Source organism: Neomonachus schauinslandi, chromosome 11, assembly GCF_002201575.2.
Source record: "Neomonachus schauinslandi chromosome 11, ASM220157v2, whole genome shotgun sequence".
NCBI lineage: Eukaryota > Metazoa > Chordata > Mammalia > Carnivora > Phocidae > Neomonachus > Neomonachus schauinslandi.
Window position 1 is genome coordinate 97,287,138 of NC_058413.1, and position 19,429 is coordinate 97,306,566.

The window sequence follows — 19,429 nt, forward strand, 5'->3', positions numbered from 1 at the left end:
GCTGACCACCACATGCGACTGTGTGATACTATCGCTTTGCACAAATATATTCCAAATTCCAAACAACTGCATTACAAATTCACTTACGGAAGAGCTCTAGGAGTGAGTGCTGGGGGTGAGGACACATGCACGTATATGACGGTACAAAACCGTGGATTTGAGTATGAGGTCAGAGGCAATGCACATGGGTCTTAATGTGTGCATACGTACCCGAGTGTATGAACATGCATGTGTAGAATCCTCAGGCTAGAAGGAAACTGCATCTGGTGTAGGCTCCCAGGAGTGATGCCCCGGGGGCTGCCAGAGCTGCATTGAGTCCCTTCAGAAATTTTACCAAACATTGCCATACATTTGTTGTTTTTCTCAGATTATCAAAATATTGCCACTTTATTCTCAGAAATTCCATAAAATATAAAGGAATAGAGAAGAAAGCAAAAATTACTTGTACTCATTCCCTAGAGATAAACACTGGCAATGTTTTGGTATATAGCCTGCCAGTCTTTGATCTGTACATGTATTATGGGGGGGCGTTAATAAAATGAAAATGAAATTTCACGTAATGTCATATAATCTGTGTTTTTCAAGTAATATATGTAGGCACTTCCCCACCCCATCAAATACTCTTTTCAAACATGATGGTGAATGCCTGTATGTATATAATCCATTTAACCAGTATCCTCATTCTATATTTAATCTATTTTCAAAGGTTCAGCATTATAAATAATCCTTCATTGAACATTCCTCATAAAAGTCTTTATGCCCATGTTTTATTATTTTCTTAGGGTAAATTTCCATAGGAATTCCTGAGGCACAAAGAGTATGGGTATTCTTAAGATATGCATACATGTTTGTAAATTATCCCTCAGAAAGCTGGAACCCAGTTATGCTTCCAGCAGCATTATAAGTATATTCTTGTTTCACATGCCCATGCTAATCCAAGGTATTATACATGTTTTATTTTTGCCAGTTGGATTTGAATAAAGGTGTCCTATTTTAGGTATATTCCTTTGATTACTAATTAGGTTGATTATTGTTATATGTATATTGGCTGGCGGTTTTTTTTTTTTTTTCATCTTTGGGTAATTGTCAATTCATATCCTTCATCCATTTTTCATTTGGGTTGTTCATGGTTTTTTCTTACAGGTCTTACAGTGCTCTTTACATATAAGGAGAATAACCATTTTTTAATCATATTGGTTGCAGTTATTTGCCAGTTCACTGCTTGCCTTTTGGTACTATTTTTGGTGTGCCATAGGTTTTGTTTTTATAGAATTCAAATTTATGAATCATTTCTATTTATGATTTTTGCCTTCATTTTTATGATTAGAAATGTCTTTCTAATCACATTTCTATTATCATAGTTTTGCCTTTTTCTTTTTAACCTTTGATCCACAGGGACTTTATTTGGGAGTATGGTTATGTGTTTTTAAAAATGATTTCAGGAGATTCTTGGGGAGTCCAGGTTAAAGGGAAGACCTCGGGATCTGGATGTGATGCTAACACCTTCGGTGGGAAGCCGAGCCTCTCCTGCCCTGTGCAGACACAAATGTCCACTCGGATACACACTGACACACAGCAGGTCCACTCAGCTCTTCTCCTCGCATGCACATACACACCTCAATCCTCACAGACAAAAGAGCCAGGAGACGAACATGCCCCAGTTTACAAAGGACTCACCCACCCCTTGCCTCCTTTGTGCCTCTCTGTAACCACACAGGGTAGGCAGAGCTGTGTTGCTTTCTTAGTTCACAGGAAAGAAAACTGAGGTCCCAGGATCCTTGAGAAAGAAAGGTGTGTGACCTATGGGACAGGCACTTAGTAAGAAGGGGCAAGTGGGTGTTGAGGCCCCTATACCCGCCTACCTCATGCACCTGTAGGAACTACAGATACACACAGTGTCCTGGGTGCTGGGGCCTGAAAAGACCTCCCAACGACAGGGCTCAGGGTGGTTCTGCACCTGTCCGCAGCAGGGACCTTCTGGGGTCAAGGCCAAGTCTCCATGAGGGAGGCAGGAGGAGGAGTTGGCCAGGGAGCTCTGTGTGTATTGAAGGGATGCCGTGTCTCCTCCCTAACATTGGCCTACAGACAGCCTGGGGCCAGAAAGGATGTTTTCTCCTGTGAGAAGTCATTGGGCCCCTCAGCCCTCCCACGGGGCACAGAGAATGGCCCTCTGTGACCCTGTATCTGTCTGCAAGTCTGTCCCTCAGCATGTGCATGAATGCGTCTCCATGTCCATGTGCATGTGAGTGTGTGCACGTGAGCATGTGTGTGCAAGATCCTATGACTGCAGAGATAACTAATTATTAGCTCCCTCTGGCCTCAGGGCCCCCCATCTGTTCCGGGGGGCTGCTCCCCTCCCTAGACTTCTGCCCTGATTTCAAAGAGGCCCTAGTGCTGTCCTCCTTTCCCTTCCCCGCGGCTGACCAAAAAATAAAATAAAATGAAAGTCCGCCCCATCCCGCCTGGACCAGGGAAGGGGCTGACAGGAGGTCTGCAAACTAGCGCTTATCAAAAGCTCCTTCTCAAATTCATTTCAATATCTGAGCCTCTGGTTTCCAAGGCAACATAATCTTTTCATCAAAGCAACTGGTAAAACCACTGGGATCCGATATTGTTTTGTTGGCAACTTGTCAAAATTGTCATTTGGTTAAAAAAAATTTATAGATTTATATAACCTACAAATATATAAGGTGATCTATACCACTAATAATCGTTAATAAAGTGTTGCCCAGGGAAGCTCTCAGAGCTCCCTCTTCCCCCCCTCCCTCCCCCGGACGGTTTGCTCCCGCAGAATGAAGGAGTGGTAATTAGACAGCGGGGCTGGTACAGGCTGGGGGAGACTGTCTACAACCCTAATAAGGCAAATGCGGTAGTTTAGCTTCTCCCCAGAGACTCCCTTTCCTTGGGGTCTTCCTGGGACCCTCCTTCCTCCGTTCTCCCTTCTCCTGACTCCCTCCATCACTCACCCGACACACTCACACTCCCTGGCCTAGAGCCGCAACTGCCAGTGTCTGGATCAGTCGAAGAGGTAAACTGAGGCTGACCCAGCAACACCCCAGAGCAGGCCCATGAGCCCCCGGAGCCAAGCCCGGTACAAAGTCTGCTCCTCACTGTTGCTCCTAAACCAGAAAGGGCAAATGAGGCAGGATCCGACCTTCTCTTCCCATCCCCCCCGACCCCCCCCCCCCCCACCAACTGGGCTACCCTCTCCTCTGAGCCCAGGTCCCCGAGGAAGGCTGGGGTTGGAGGCTGGAGGCCCAGAAGCTGGGTTCTTAGCACTCCTTTGCCTCTGTCCGGCAGGCTCCCAGCGAGTACGAGACGAGTCCGGAGCAGCTCTTCTACCGGATCGCCCACCTAAACCGTGGGCAGCAGTATTTGCTGTGGGTGGCTGCTGTCACCTCTGCCGGCCGGGGCAACAGCAGCGAGAAGGTCACCATTGAGCCCGCAGGCAAGGGTAAGCAGCCCGGGCCCGAGCGGGAGAAGCCGCCAGAAGCCCCCTTCTAGAATGCTGGTTCTCCCCAAGGAGGGGCTGTCTCCCTGCCTCCCTCCTGTATCTGCCAAGACTGGGCCTCTGCTGCCCCCTGACTCCCAGAAAGCCTCACAACAGGCTCCAGGCAGCACAGTTACCCAGAGGCAGAAGGCACGGAGCAGCACCCCGGTCCCCCATGCCAAACTCCACTCCGAGGTTGAACAAAGGGGCATTAGCCCCACTCCCAGCCCACAGCAGAGCCTTTGTCCCAAGGCTCAGCATCTCCAGAGGGGGTGGCGGCAGGGGACACTGCTTCCACGGAGCAGAGAGCCACAAAGGGATCTCCCCCACTGCCCCGTTTCAAAGGCTGGACACCTCGGGCAGAGGTGGTGCCCCTGACTGCTGATTCATTCGATCAACAGACATTCACAGAGGGCGCAGCTAGGAGGAGGCTCTGGGCTAGATGCTGCACACGGGGTGAAAAGAGTGTGTGTGTTCTTAGGGAATGCCCCACCGAATCCCTGGCCTGAGCAGAGGGGTGCCACGGGGGCATACACACCCCCACTTTACAGGGAATGACAGTGCTCAGGCCCCGACCCCACACCTAAGAGGCAGCCGTGCACAGCTCCTCGTCTGCCCTCTGCGCCAACCACGGGGCCAACCACAGGGCATGGCAGCTCGCCGCCACCAGCCGGGAGCTCCATGTCCTCTACCTGGACTCCCAGCCTCCGCGGAAAGGCCCCCTTCTTCCCAGGCCTGCCTCCTCCCACAGCCACCTGACTCTTGAGCCCTGGGGCCCAAGGACCAGGCTGAGGCTGCCTCAGCCCAGCCACCTTCTTGGTGTGTCAAGCTTCCTTTGCTGGGCACACAAGAGGCATCAGCCCTCCCCTGCCACAGGCTCAGAGTCCACTAGCGCTCGATGGAGGGCCTGCAGCAGGGCTCCCCTGCCCTGCCCGTGTTACTCCATTTTCCAGTTATGCACCCAGGCGGGGTGGGCACGGAGAGTGATGTGCGAGCTCTTCTGGCCCCAAGTCAGGCTCTTCCCGCCCCCTTCAGCATTTCTAACATCCCCAATCCCTCCTCCCCCAGGTGCCACCAACCCCTTCTCCTGGGCTCTTCCTTTCCAGAGAGAAGGGGCCTAGAACCTACCATGCGCCCAGGGTAGCTGGCGCTGGCCCAGAGACAGCGTGGGAGGGCCTGGGTGTCCTGGCAGAAGGCTGGCCCCTTCCCCTGTGGGCGGTCCACAGGACACATCCCCAGAGGGCTTTGTACCTCCCGGAGCACGTCTCCACAGCTGCTGCTTCTGTCCTTACCGTAGCCCGGGGGTGGGGGAAGCACTGCTGTTCCCTCCCCCCCCACCCCACTCACACACACACACACACACACACACACACACACACACACCCCGAGACACCAAGAGATTCAGGGAACTAACCCCAGCCACATGGAGGGACCAGGTCTGGAACTCTTGAGTGCTCGGTCGCTTGGTTGACTGAACACCTGTAACTCAGCCCAGAGATCTGTGAGGTACCTGGAAGGGTCACCTTCCCAAAGTACCCTGGACATCTTTGCCTGCCTTGCTTTTCACGGTGAGGCTTGTGCATCCCGGTGCTCTGAGTGTGCTCCCATCACCCTTGGGGACATTCCTGTCTCCACCGTGCCTGTCTGTGCTGCCACCTCTCTGTCCATCTACATTCCTGCTCCTGGCGACCTCAGTCACTGGGTGGCTGGCTCCCACGTCAGCATCTGCGGCCCAGCCACTTCTCTCATGCTCCAGAACGTGTATTTCCGACTGCTTTCTAGCTACCCCATGTGGGTGACCTCAGGGTCAGTGTGAGGCTAAGTATTCCGGTGTCTCCTGCCTACCCCGCTCCTCCCCCTCCTCCCCTTCTTCCTTCCCCCCTCCCCCGCTCCTCCTGTGTGTCTTGTCTCTGTGAGGGTACCACCACCCAGCCAGCATTATGCAGTCATCCTCACACCCCCTCTATCTCTTCCTCAAAGCCAGTCAGACCCCAAGTCCTGGCGGTTCCTCCCTGAGCCCCCAACCGCCTCCCCACTGCCGTACGTCACTTCCGGCCTGTTCTCTGGCTGCCATCTTGCTGCTGATCTGTGGGTCCTCCAGCAAACCATCCTCTGCCGGCTGCCAGGGCTTTATCCACAACTCTACTTTGAACGTATCACTACTTGTGAGCCTCCAGTGGCTCCTTGTGACCTCAAGGGGAAGTCCATCCTCCTTGTTCTGCCAACGGAGCCCTCCATGCTTCTGCTCTTGCTCACCACCCGTCCCCCTTCATTCACCCTGGGCTGTGGTTGCCCCAGAGCATTTGCAGACCCTCACACCTCCCATGTGTTTCAGGCCTCCAGGCCTCTATTCAGTGCTGTCACCTCTTCCCACTATGCCTTTCCTTCCCTGCATAGTGAATTCCTTTTTAGCCTTCAAGATTCAGGGGCACCTAGGTGGCTCAGTCGGTTGAGCATCCGACTCTTGATTTCAGCTCGGGTCTTGATCTCAGGGTTGGTCGTGAGCTCAAGGCCCACATTGTGCCCCATGCTGGGTGTGGAGTCTACTTTAAAAAAAAGATTCAAGTCAAAGCTTCTAATTCCAGAAGCCTCCCCTGCCATCACCTCCACCACCACTGAACAGGCAGAGTCATTCCTCCTTCTCTGTGCTCCCACGGTGACGTGTACCTACCCCTACCATACTATTTTCACCTGTCATGATACTTTTTAAGTATCTGTTTCCCTTTTGGATGATGAGCAACTTGAGGACAGGGAACAGATCTTGTTCATTTTGTGAATCCTCAGAGCTTCCTCTGATACCTGTTCCACAACAGGTATTTGATCAATGTTTGTTGAATCAGTGTCTCCCATCTGAAAGTGTCTGCACCCACCCCTGCCCCAAGTCCAAGGTGGAGGTCAGGTAGGAGATGGGGGACTTGAATTGTAAATTTGGAGAGCCCCAGGAAAGGCAGGCCAGTACAGTGTTGAGGGTAAAGGTGGGGTGGCCCTCATGCTCTCTTCCCTGCAGCCCCAGCAAAGATCATCTCATTTGGAGGCACCGTGACAACCCCCTGGATGAAAGATGTCCGACTGCCTTGCAATTCGGTGGGAGATCCAGCCCCTGCTGTGAAGTGGACCAAGGACAGGTGTGCGAGGGACCCCAGAGGGATGGGGGACCCCAAAGATGGGTGTAGTAGAAGAGCCATGAAGAAAAGAATCAGGCGCCCCTCCCTTCCAGCTGACCAGAAGCCCTGCCGGGCACATGGCTCCTGGTCTCCCATGCAGGCCTGGCCTCCCTGGCTCCCCTCTGTTTGCTGCCAAAGATCTCCCTTCTCTGGGTGCTTGAAGAGGCCAGGGGGACCGACATCCCCCAGGAAGTGCTAGGTAAAACCCCAATAGTCCCAGGCCCCCTAGCCAGCCTCCTCCTACTCCCAGCCCTGTTTGCCTGCAGTCCTGGGGGAGCCCCCAGGTGCTTACCATAACCTGTCTCTGCCCCCCAACCCCTGCAGTGAAGACTCAGCCATCCCCGTGTCCATGGATGGGCACCGGCTCATCCATACCAATGGCACGCTGCTGCTGCGTGCTGTGAAGGCTGAGGACTCGGGCTACTACACCTGCACGGCCACCAACACTGGGGGCTTCGACACCATCATCGTCAACCTTCTGGTGCAAGGTAAGGCCCCAGAAGACAGGGGCCTCCCCAGCCTCCCCAGCCACCTGGGGGACAGACCCTTTGTGGAACAGAGGTGCCACGTGGATGAGGAGGCAGGAGGGATGGGGAGAATGAGCAGGAGCTGGGGAAGCACCAAGAGGGCGGGGAAGGCCAGGCCTGGGCCCTCCTCAGCTGCAGCTGGGATAGCCCATGCTCCCATTATCGGGTGTTAACCCTTTGTGGTGAGGCCTGGTGGCTTTCCCCTCACAGTTCCCCCGGACCAGCCCCGCCTCACTGTCTCTAAAACCTCCGCTTCGTCCATCACCCTGACCTGGATTCCAGGTGACAATGGGGGCAGCTCCATCCGAGGTGAGAGGGGTCTGGATGAGGAGGGGGAAAGAGGGGAAGAAATTCTGGACCCAGTAGCCGGGCAAGGGCCTTACCCACTCCCACCACCTGTCCCCATAGTGCCCCAGAAGTGATGAGTGAGGGGCAATTCGGACCACAAGAAAGTTACCCAAGTGCCACAGACAGTTACCAGCCTCAGTATCTGGGTTTTAGAAGGCCCACCCCAGTTGCGGCTGGTGAGCTACGCAAACCTGAAGAAATCTGTTTTCTTCTCTCGGCCTCAGTTTCCAAATTTGTAACAGTAGGACAAATGTACTAGATAGTTCTTCTCAATCATGAATATGCACATGAATCAGCCGGGGATCTTAAAGAAGGCAGATTCTGATTCCTGAGGTCTGGGGTGGGATCTGACAAGCTCCCAGGTGATGTAATCCTACTGTCAGGGACCGCACTGGGAGTAGCAGGCTCTAAATACTATCCCTTTTAAGCCTCAAGGCTCTGTTTTCCGCTCCCCTCTCCACCTTGGCTGCTAAAGAGAGAGCAGGAAAACTTGCAGCTTTGTGTCCGATCTGCCTCTGCCCCACCCCCCACCACCAAAGGCCCGACTCTGCCCCTGCGGGGACCCCAGCCCCACGCCACCTGTTGGGGTGTCCCAGGCCCCGCCCTGCCTGCCCTGCCCGCCCTGAGCCAGGCAAACCTCCCCGGCAGGCTTCGTGCTGCAGTACTCGGTAGACAACAGCGAGGAATGGAAGGACGTGTTCATCAGCTCAGGCGAGCGGTCCTTCAAGCTGGACAGCCTCAAGTGTGGCACGTGGTACAAGGTGAAACTGGCAGCCAAGAACAGCGTGGGCTCCGGGCGCATCAGCGAGATCATCGAGGCCAAGACCCACGGGCGGGGTGAGGCCTGACGATGACCCAGTTCGGGAGAGATGGGCCCAGGATATGGGGATGGAAGGTGGCTAGGCTGGGGAAGGAGGGCGCAGGGGAGCGGAGACTGAAGGGAGAGCCTAATTCCCATCACTATAGATAGCACGCTGACCAATCACAGTAGGAGAAACAGGCCCCACCTCCCCGGTAGCAGATGGTGGCAGCCTCTACCTTCTTCCCATATCTCTTGCCCTGCTGAGGCCTTCTCTCCACGTTCTTCCCTCTTCTCCCTCCTCCTCTGTCCCCTGGGGCATCCCTACTCCCATCTGTGCCCACCGAGGCTTCCCGGAGCCACTGCAGCCCGGGCTGGCCCAGGGGACTCCCTCCTAGTGCAGATGAATGAACCCTCCTCCTCTCAGTCTCTAACCTCGCTCTCTCCCTGTGGCCCCCCAGAGCCCTCCTTCAGCAAAGACCAGCACCTGTTCACCCACATCAACTCCACGCATGCTCGGCTTAACCTGCAGGGCTGGAACAACGGGGGCTGCCCCATCACAGCCATCGTGCTGGAGTACCGGCCCAAGGGCACCTGGGCCTGGCAGGGGCTGCGGGCCAACAGCTCTGGGGAGGTGTTTCTGACCGAGCTGCGCGAGGCCACGTGGTACGAGCTGCGCATGCGGGCTTGCAACAGCGCTGGCTGCGGCAACGAGACTGCCCAGTTCGCCACCCTGGACTATGACGGCAGTGAGTCGGAGAGGGCAGGAGGGGCGGGAGGGGTGGCCTGGGGGCCGCAGCGAGGTGTCCCCAGGGAAGCTGGCAGAGAGGCGGACGCATAAAGAGAAGACAGACAAATCGAAAAATAGACAGGACTACCCTGGAGGAAAAGGCTGGAGACAGGGAAGGAGCAAGCAAAGGGAGCAGCAGAGTGGTAGGGGGCAGGCAGATGGGCAGGTGCACCAGTGGCCGATACGGACTGATAGCCAAGCAAACCCATCGCACTAAGTTAGAGGGTCTTTTGAAGGTGCAATCCTTGCTCTCGGCTGCTTCAGAGATACGGAGACTATAAGGCAGAGCGATAGCTGAGGCCCTGCCCCTGAGGCCCCGCCCCCAGAGGACGCGTCGCCCCCGAGGCCCCGCCCCCCGAGGCCCCTCTGCTAAAAAGGTCCATTCGCCGGGCTGGGATAGCCTGGGCTACAGGAACAGATAAACACTGAACGCTGTAGCGCTTAACCCAATAAAGATTTGCTTCTTGCTCTCATGACATCTTGTGAGGGTTGGCTGCTCACCATTTTTTAACTATGCCATCTTGAATGTGTAGCCTCCAAGGTCGCCAAGAAGAGAGAGATAGAAAAGTCACCCCAGTCTTAACTGCCTGGGCCAGGAGGTGAGGCTCATCACTTCTCTCCCCATTCTGTTGTCCAGAACTAGTTCCGTGGCTCTAATCTAATTGCCAGGAAGTCTGGGAGGGGTAGATAAACACACGGATATTTGGTGAGCACTCACTGGTGTCTGCCACACGGGGCACTTCATACACATGCACACACTCACATACACACATGCACGTGTGTACACACACACGTGTGTGCACATACACTGAAGGCATATTGAAGGCTGAATTCATAGAGACCAGTTGTCACAAGGTAAAGTCAGTCTACCTATGTGTTAAGGAAACAGAATAAAAGTGGTATCAGATGGAGTTGGCCTCAAACAAGGAAGGCTTCATGAAGGAGATGGCTCTTCTGCGAGGCTTTGAAACAGGCACAGATCGGGCTTTGCAGAGGGCTATGTCAGCAGAACTTACTGCCTCCGTGCAGGCACCCAAGGTTAGCGGATCTCACCCATGGGCGAGGGAGCAGGGAGAAAATGCAGGGCGTGGAGTGGCTTTGTCCCCATGTGGGGACGAGACCCCGGGATGCCACTGCTCTGACTTATCGCTGTGATTCTCACTACCCCTCCCACTTTACAAGCTGGATGGCGGAATCTAAGCTCATTGGTCCACCCTCTAGAAATGAACACTGAACTCCAACAGGCAGGAGACTATCTCTGAGAGACTTCAGGATAATTCTAAAATAGGCTCGCGAAGTCATCAGTATCATAATGCAGTGTAAAAACTGCATGACTCTTCATGGCTGTCCTGATGTGACCAGAATTTGGAGGAGTAGAGGGAGAGGGTTGGGGCTCTGTGCCAGGAAGTGGAAGTCAGAATGAGAGCAAGGGCAGCAAAAGAGGTTCAAAGGCTACCCCATCCAGGGGACTCTGCCCAGACCCTACTCATAAGGGACATCTGACTCCCTTCTTCACCCCATCAGGTACCATCCCTCCCATCAAGTCTGCTCAAGGGGAGGGGGATGATGTGAAGAAGCTGTTCACCATCGGCTGCCCGGTCATCCTGGCCACTCTGGGGGTGGCACTGCTCTTCATCGTTCGCAAGAAGAGGAAGGAGAAGCGGCTGAAGCGTCTCCGAGGTCGGCGAGTTTCCTACGGGCTTCCCGGGAGGGAGTGTTGACCCTCCGCCACGTGGGCCACCTTTCATTGGCTCATGGGCACCATCTGGACAAGAGAAAGTGCCTGTGTCCCATTGAAGGGAGAGCTGCTACTCCAGCCTTCTGAAACTTTAGCTCATACTGCTTCTTCCTCTGTGCCCCCAAGACACCTGACTTAACCAGGGCTGAATTTTAGAGGTATACACTGGTAAAGCCATACTGGTTAAAATAGTTAAACATTCCCATGTTAGTTGATAAGTAGATGTTGCTCCCTTCCACCCTGGATGCTCCTTCTCTCTCACAGGGTCCCTGAGATTCTTCTAGAATCTGGCCACTAAAGCATAGACCTACAAGTGGTCGCTAAGACCTTGCTCAGTTTTGACCGTGTGGCTTCTATGACATGTCTGATGTTAAATATTTTGAATATCATCCTTGTTCCAATCTATGATACCATAGACTGGCATGAATGGGTCTGCTTTACCTTGATTTTCCCAGGGACTGGTACAGTGTCTGGCACCTAGTAGTTACTTAACAGATGTTCATTCACTCATGTGGAAAACATTTACTGAATATCTGCTGTATGTAGATACTGCCAGACATTGGAGATAGAAAGATGAATGAAGAAGGAACAGTCCATAGTCTTATGGAACATAGTCTAGTCCTCATAGAATTCACAGTTAAATGTGAGGAGTCAGGGCACAATAGTAGCACAGAATAGGAAATTACTAACACTGCCTAGAGTGTTTAGGAGTTGGGTGGATGGGTGGATGGATGATTGGATGGGTGGTTGGATGATTAATGGTACGGTTGGATGGAAAGATGTATAGAAAGACAGATGGATGGATGGATGGTTAAATGAAAGGTTTGATGGATAGGTGGTTGGATGGATAGATAGATGGAGGAGTGGTGGATGGATGGATTGATGGTTGAATGGATTAATGGTTGGATCAATGGGTAGGTGGATGGATGCATGCATATTTGAATGAATGGATAATAGATGATTGTATGAATGGGTAGATGGGTGGATAGTTGAACGGATGCTTGGATGGATGGATGGAGGGAGGGATGGATGGATGGATGGATGGATAATAAAATGGACATATGATTGTGTGGTTTTATGGACATATGGACAGGTGGTTGAATGAATGGTTGAATAGATGAATCAATAATTGGATGGATGGATGGATGAAAGACTGGATAGGTGGGTGGAGAAATGAATAAATTGATAGGTAAATGGATCAATGATGGATGGATGGATGAGTGGGTGAGTTGATGGTTGGATACATACATGCAGCTAGATTCATTCTTTTTTAAAATTTTTTATTGTTATGTTAATCACCATACATCATTAGTTTTTGATGTAGTGTTCCATGATGCATTGTTTGTGCATAACACCCAGTGCTCCATGCAGAACATGCCCTCTTTAATACCCATCACCAGGCTAACCCATCCTCCCACCCCCCTCCCCTCTAGAACCCTCAGTTTGTTTTTCAGAGTCCATCGTCTCTCATGGTTCATCTCCCCCTTCGATTCCCCCCCTTCATTCTTCCCCTCCTGCTATCTTCTTTTTTTTTTTTTCTTAACATATATTGCATTATTTGTTTCAGAGGTACAGATCTGTGATTCAACAGTCTTGAACAATTCACAGCACTCACCATAGCACATACCCTCCCCAATGTCTATCACCCAGCCACCCCATCCCTCCCACCCCACCCCCCACTCCAGCAACCCTAAGTTTGTTTCCTGAGATTAAGAATTCCTCATATCAGTGAGGTCATATGATACATGTCTTTCTCTGATTGACTTATTTCACTCAGCATAACACCCTCCAGTTCCATCCATGTCGTTGCAAATGGCAAGATCTCATTCCTTTTGATGGCTGCATAATATTCCATTGTATATATATACCACATCTTCTTTATCCATTCATCTGTCGATGGACATCTTGGCTCTTTCCACAGTTTGGCTGTTGTGGACATTGCTGCAATAAACATCGGGGTGCACGTACCCCTTCGGATCCCTACATTTGTATCTTTGGGGTAAATACCGTGCAGCTAGATTCATTCTGACAGATCATTCTCATGATTCTCATTCTCATCAGAGGTCTAATGGATTATCTAGGTCCTTTGCTTCCCTCTCTCTCTCTCTCTCTCTTTGTCGATTCCAAACCTGAGATCCTGATCCTATTCAAGGCCCCTCTGGAGACAAAGCAGGGACCCCCAAATTCATCCATGGACTTTTTGGGGACAGGTGCCCAAGAGGAAGAAATAAAGCATCTTGGTTGATAGTCATCTGGGGATGCCCACTGACCACCTCTACATCATCCTCCACTCTCTTTTCTTCCCAGCAGATAACTGAGGATAGACCCTCCACTGGTACCCATGCTCTGTTGTCTTGTTTAATTAGAGCCAATTCAGGAAACAGATGGAGCACTTTATATACCCTCTCCTCTGGGAAGGGCCTCCCTATTAGATAAAAATCTGAGGAAAGGAAAACAGACCTGAGCCAAATCTTGCATCTGGAGCCGTCAGACCTTATCCTATGTTAGACTACTTTAGAGGTCCTTTCATTTCTCCCTCTTCTCCCCAAGAGACCAGCCCTGGTCCCAGTTTAGGGAGTTCTCCCACCTTGTTCCCCATGCCTCTTCCAGTTTTCATCCCTCTCAGACTCCATTCTCACCCAGTCCCTCTCTCTACTGTTTTGCAGATGCAAAGAGTCTGGCAGAAATGTTGATAAGGTAGGTGCCACATCACTGTTTCCTCCCCTGCAGAGGACAGGCTTCTAAGACCCCACTGTCCTGCAAAACCCTCCCCCCCCCAGCCGCTTGTGGCTGCTGAGTCACCCACCTCTGGCCCTTCTCGCCACAGTAAGAACAACCGAAGTTTTGACACCCCTGTGAAGGGGCCACCTCAGGGCCCGAGGCTACACATTGACATCCCCAGAGTCCAGCTGCTCATCGAGGACAAGGAGGGCATCAAGCAGCTGGGTGAGTGACAGGGGCCACAAGCTCTCTGTCCCCGTCTTCCCCAGGCCACAGCCCACCAAGGGCAGCCACCAGCCCTCACAGCAGTGCCCAGGGTTCTAGCGGCGGCCCCATCCCCACTCGGCAACCTTGGAACTCACTGAAGCTTCTCTCGAGGGCTGAGTTTCTGCCTCTGTCTCACGGAAAGAATTATTCCGTCCTTCCTGCATCTCAACATTGGATAAAGACAAAAAGAAATTTGGGAAGCCTAAAGAGAAGGACTCGTACTCATTGTCCTCCTTCCCCCAGGAGATGACAAAGCCACCATCCCCGTGACGGACGCTGAGTTCAGCCAAGCTGTCAACCCACAGAGTTTCTGCACTGGTGTCTCCTTGCACCACCCAGCCCTCATCCAGAGCACGGGACCCCTCATCGACATGTCTGACATCCGGCCAGGCACCAGTATGCCTTGTCCCCAGGGAGACAGACCTCCTCCCAAACAGGGTGACCTGAGCACAGCGTGGGGCACAGGTGGAAAAAGATTGGGCGGGCGGGGGGGGAGGCTCAGAGCAGCATGGAAGAACAGAAAGAGTACTGGAGTTAGTCTCCAGACCTTGCCTGAAGACTTCCTAGCTGTGACCTTGGGTATATTGCCAACTTTATCGCTCTGGGCGTCCGTGTCCTTACCTAGACATTTTGAGAGAGGGTTGGGAGTTCTTGCTCTCCAAGGGCCTTCTGCCTCTAGCACTGTGACTCTGGACATAAGGATAGAACGCATCAAGGGCTGTAGGGAGTGAATGCACAGGAGGCAGCAGGAGAGGGGCTGACATTCCTCCCCACGCTGAAGGGAAAGATGGGGTGGGGGGGAGGACCAGGGGCCCCCCACTGCCCCCACGCCTCACCACCGTTGCTCTTCCCCTGCGGGGCCCGCTGTGCGGTCAGGAAAGGCAGGATGCTCAGCGTCCCCCGGGTGCTTCTGCGGCTGCCTCTGCCCCCTCCCTTGCTCCCCACTGCCTTTCGGGTACGTGCCAGGAGCCCGAGGCTGAGTGCCCTCCGTGGGGGTGCCAGCTCTGGCTTTCTCCGTGCAGACCCAGTGTCCAGGAAGAGTGTGAAGGCAGCCCACAGCACCCGGAACCGGTACTCGAGCCAGTGGACTCTGACCAAGTGCCAGGCCTCCACCCCTGCCCGCACCCTCGCCTCTGACTGGCGCACTGTGGGGTCCCAGCACGGGGTCACTGTCACGGAGAGTGACAGCTACAGTGCCAGCCTGTCCCAGGACACAGGTGAGCCCGGGGCCGGGCCTGCGTCCTGCTCTCTCTCCTGCAGCTCCCCCTCCGCTGTCCCAACCTCCACCCACCAGCTCATGGGGTCCAAGGCACCAAGGCATGGGGTCCAAGGTCCAAGCAGCTCATGCTGCTTCCAGCTGGCCACTGGCTTACCGTGTGGCCGGCACAAACATACCTGACCTCGCTGAGCTCTGCTTAGTCAAGCATTTCCTTCTGCTCTCCCGAAAGATGTCAGAATACATGTGATGTTCGTTGGAGAAAGAGCCCAGGGTTCCAGGGGGTGGGTCTTGTTTTCAAGAGTGGAAGATGTTCTGCGCTTTGTTTGCCAAAGACCCTGCTTCTGCCCCCAAAGCCGCCTTCCCAGGGTGGGAGTGGGGTCTTCCAAGAGGACTGCCAGGCTCAAGGGCAGGGGAATGGCTCAGTCTGGTCTCATTTGTAAACGAGACCCCCTTCTCCCCACAACCCCCTCATTTCTTCTTCACTCCGCGCCTTCTGTCTCTCCAGACAAAGGACGGAACAGCATGGTGTCCACTGAGAGCGCCTCGTCCACCTATGAGGAGCTGGCCCGGGCCTATGAGCACGCCAAGCTGGAGGAGCAGCTGCAGCATGCCAAGTTCGAGATCACCGAGTGCTTCATCTCGGACAGCTCCTCCGACCAGATGACCACAGGCACCAACGAGAACGCCGACAGCATGACGTCCATGAGCACACCCTCGGAGCCCGGCATCTGTCGCTTTACCGCCTCCCCGCCCAAGCCCCAGGATGCCGACCGAGGCAAGAACGTGGCAGTGCCCATCCCGCACCGGGCCAACAAGAGTGAGTGCCCGGCCCGCCTCCCCCCTGCCTCCCCCTGCCTCCCCTGGCATCCCCAGCCTGGCAGGGCTCCTTGACAGTGTGGGCAATGCAGAGCAAGTACCCGGGAGAGTCCGGATCGGGGTCCATATTCCTGGCTCAGCCTCTTAATACCTCCGTGGCCTTGGGAAGTCAGTTAGCCTCTCTGATCATCATTTTCTCCAGTGGTAAAATGCAAATGATCGCATGTACTCCGCACTGTCGTAGCCGGCACCAGAAATGCTACAGGGGCCTGGCGCGCAGCAGGCCCTCGGTACGTAGCGATCATTCCCTTCACTCTGAGGCTGCGCCAGTATGGAGAGACAGCCTTTCGGGGCTCTGCCGCCCAATGGCCACTGGTCTCAATGCCATTCAACATTGATCCACGGGGGCCAAACCTCACCGTGGGCAGTGACCTCGCCTGACTGGGGGCTGTCTGACACCAGGGGCCTGGCCAGAGCATATGCCCTTCAGGGTTGGTGGGACAGCTGTAGGAACACTGAGGGCGTGGGGATGGGGGTCCATCAGCAGACACTGGGACCACACCGTACCATGTCAGACCATGCGGGGTCTGGTCTCGCGTAGTGGCCATGCTAATCAGGGGGCGCTTGGGGTCATCTAGAGAAGAGCCGAGGGTAACTAAGTACAAGGACTTTGGAGATCAGCCGCCCTGAATGACGCCCCCGCCCCTTCTGCCTGGGTGGACTGGGGCAAATTACTTAATCTCTCTGAAGCTCAGTTTTCTCACTTGCCAACTGTGGGCCGGTATTAAGCTATCCGGGGGTCTGTGGGGACTGAATGAGATCATGTAGAGAAAGTTCCTGGCACGGTCAACAGCTTAGAGGCACATTTACAGGTGGGGATGCTCACAGAGCAGAGGGATCAGGACATGGATGTCCCGGGAGCCTGTCATATGGAGGCGGTTTAAGAAATCAGGAACGCTCCGCCTGGAAAACAGGAGAGGGATGGGGAAAGGTAGCTGACTCCAGACATCTGGCAGGTTGCTGTGGGGGTGGCGGGGGCCCATGCTGTGCGGGTCCTCAGAAGGCAGAATGGGGCTCCATGTGGGGAGTGACGAGCATTCCCTCCTCGGGGTAAGGAAAACTGTTCTGACAGCCCTCGCTCCCAGGAAGTCCGGCTGCGAAATGGAGCTGTCCACCGGCTGAAGCTGAGCAGGCGGTAGGGGCCATTCAGCGAGAAGCCATCGGTTTAGTGAGCAGCTACTGTCCGTGCCAACCACCGTGTTGACGCACTTTCCTCACTTTATCTCACTCACCGCTCCCAGTAATCCCGTCGAGAAGTGTGATGGGCTGCCTCTCCCAGATAAGGAAACAGGCTCGGAGAGGTCAAGTAACTGATCCCTTCTGGATGCTTCGTTGCCGAGCCTGTGGCGGGGCTCCTAGGTCAGATCAGGGTCAAGACTGGGGAGGAGGGGGTGGGTGAGCAAGCGGGTGCCCAGAGGCCTCTGCCACCAGCATTTTCTGCTTCTGATTCCAGGTGACTACTGTAACCTGCCCCTGTACGCCAAGTCGGAGGCCTTCTTCCGAAAGGCAGATGGCCGTGAGCCCTGTCCGGTGGTCCCACCCCGAGAGGCTTCCGTCCGGAACCTGGCTCGAACCTACCACACCCAGGCTCGCCACCTGACCTTGGACCCTGCCAGCAAGCCCCTGGGCCTCCCGCACCCAGGGGGCCCTGCTGCCGCCGCCACAGCCACTTTACCTCAGAGGACTCTGGCCATGCCAGCACCCCCAGCCGGCACGGCCCCGCCAGCTCCCGGCCCCACCCCTGCCGAGCCCCCAGCTGCCCCCAGCGCTGCCCCTCCGGCCCCCAGCACCGAGCCTCCGCGGGCCGGGGGCCCACACACCAAAATGGGGGGCTCCAGGGACTCACTTCTCGAGATGAGCACATCGGGGGTAGGGAGGTCTCAGAAGCAGGGGGCAGGGGCCTACTCCAAATCCTATACCCTGGTGTAGGGGCACAGCGAGAAAAGCAGCCCTACGCTCGGACCTGTCTGCACCTCCGGCCCTCACACACCAACTTGGCTGTTTTCCTGCATTATTTATATTAACTGACAGAAACCAACCAACAACGAAAAGAAAAGCCCCCGAGTTGTGAACGCTTGTACATAGAACTCTTTTGTACAAATGAAACTATTTTCTTCTCCATGAAGCCAGGGCACAAAGAATTTGACAGTACAAATCAACCCCCACCCCCTGACCGCACAAAATACGCGTGGAGAGCTATATATACATATATAGGGAGATAGGAGCGCATCGACAAGCTATATATCTATATATTTCTCTCACCTTATTTTGAGACAGAGGCACAAAGACTCAGCAATTTTTCCCTCCGACTCACTCACCCTCCCTTCAATCTAGGTGGTTTTGACAAAGACCAAAATCCCAACTCAGAGACACTGCATGCGATTTTACTGTTCCAAGAAAACCAGGAGTTGCTTCAATTTGCAGATGCTTATGTGTTAATACCTTTTTCTATGAAAAAAAACCCAGCGCCGTGTGCAATAAAGGTTATGTTTCTACGTGGTAGCTTTTTTCCCATCTGGCGAGGGCCAGTGGGGAGGGAGGGAGGAAGGAAAGGCCCCTATACCGGCCCGTCCATCTCTCGTGGAGAGACTTTGAGAAGTTCAGGCTTTAGCTCAGCAGGTTAAACTTTTTTAAAGGCTTTCAATTAGCCAACGTGCATCCTTGAGCACCTGTTCTCAGATCTGTGCCGGGGCCTAAAGGGGGCCAGCTGTGTGAATCTGAGCAAGCTCCTGAACCCCTCTGGGCCAGTTTCGTTATCTATAAAATTGAAGCAACCTTGTGGAGAGCTCTGGGGAGCGTGGTCCGGGGGCGAGGGAGGGCAGGTGTCTGCCGGCTTCTCTCCTCCAGGAGAACGCAGTGTACCAGGGAAGCAAATGTAGGCAAACCACACGTGCGCCCTTAAGTTATGGGAGGGGGAGGAAGAGATTCTATATACCCTGGGGGTCGGGACAGATCCTGAAGTTCTAGGCTGTTAGCGTGAGACGAGGCCAAAGAGCAGGAGTGAGGTCGTCAGAGGTTGGAGACGTGAAAGGGGCTCACGGAGGAGGGAAATGGAGCTCCACCACAGAGAATCGGGCCAGCAGACCCACCAGGTACCTTGCCCGCTCTTGGAAGAGATGGCAATCAGGCTGCCAGGTGCAAGGAAATGTGCACACAGGCAGGTGTGCCGAGGGGCCGTATCTGATGAAAGGCACGAGAGGGTGTGTGGGCCGGGCCTCCAAGGACGTGAAGGTTAGAGTAGGCAGAGGCAAGGGAAAGACCCCAGGTCACGGTCTCCCTCCTCCCTCCACCACGGCCGGAACCCCCAGCTGAAAAGAACGTGCGCCTAAGAAGTACAAAGGGGGTTCAGTGCCCCAAGTCAAGGCTGGGTTGTGGATCGGGCATCTGGAAGGAAGGTGAGTCTGGGACCTGCTGTCCTTCCGGAGCTGAGAGGAGGTACTGGGAAGGGGGCCGGAGGGCTGGAGAGGGAGGGAGGGGTTTGTGCAGGATG

General features: G+C 54.2%; 1 protein-coding gene across 1 annotated transcript in view; it reads left to right on the plus strand.

Moving 5' to 3' along the window:
* DSCAML1 (DS cell adhesion molecule like 1) overlaps nucleotides 1-17,868 on the plus strand; it is a 322,784-nt gene extending 304,916 nt beyond the window's left edge. The window contains exons 19-31 of the mRNA XM_021696420.2: nucleotides 3,301-3,454; nucleotides 6,498-6,615; nucleotides 6,979-7,142; nucleotides 7,392-7,490; nucleotides 8,178-8,366; nucleotides 8,790-9,077; nucleotides 10,643-10,798; nucleotides 13,523-13,553; nucleotides 13,684-13,802; nucleotides 14,088-14,240; nucleotides 14,867-15,061; nucleotides 15,569-15,880; nucleotides 17,393-17,868. Of these exons, the coding sequence (XP_021552095.2) occupies nucleotides 3,301-3,454; nucleotides 6,498-6,615; nucleotides 6,979-7,142; nucleotides 7,392-7,490; nucleotides 8,178-8,366; nucleotides 8,790-9,077; nucleotides 10,643-10,798; nucleotides 13,523-13,553; nucleotides 13,684-13,802; nucleotides 14,088-14,240; nucleotides 14,867-15,061; nucleotides 15,569-15,880; nucleotides 17,393-17,868 (2,454 nt within the window). The remainder of the gene's footprint in view (nucleotides 1-3,300; nucleotides 3,455-6,497; nucleotides 6,616-6,978; nucleotides 7,143-7,391; nucleotides 7,491-8,177; nucleotides 8,367-8,789; nucleotides 9,078-10,642; nucleotides 10,799-13,522; nucleotides 13,554-13,683; nucleotides 13,803-14,087; nucleotides 14,241-14,866; nucleotides 15,062-15,568; nucleotides 15,881-17,392) is intronic.
* The last annotated feature ends 1,561 nt before the right edge of the window (nucleotides 17,869-19,429 follow it).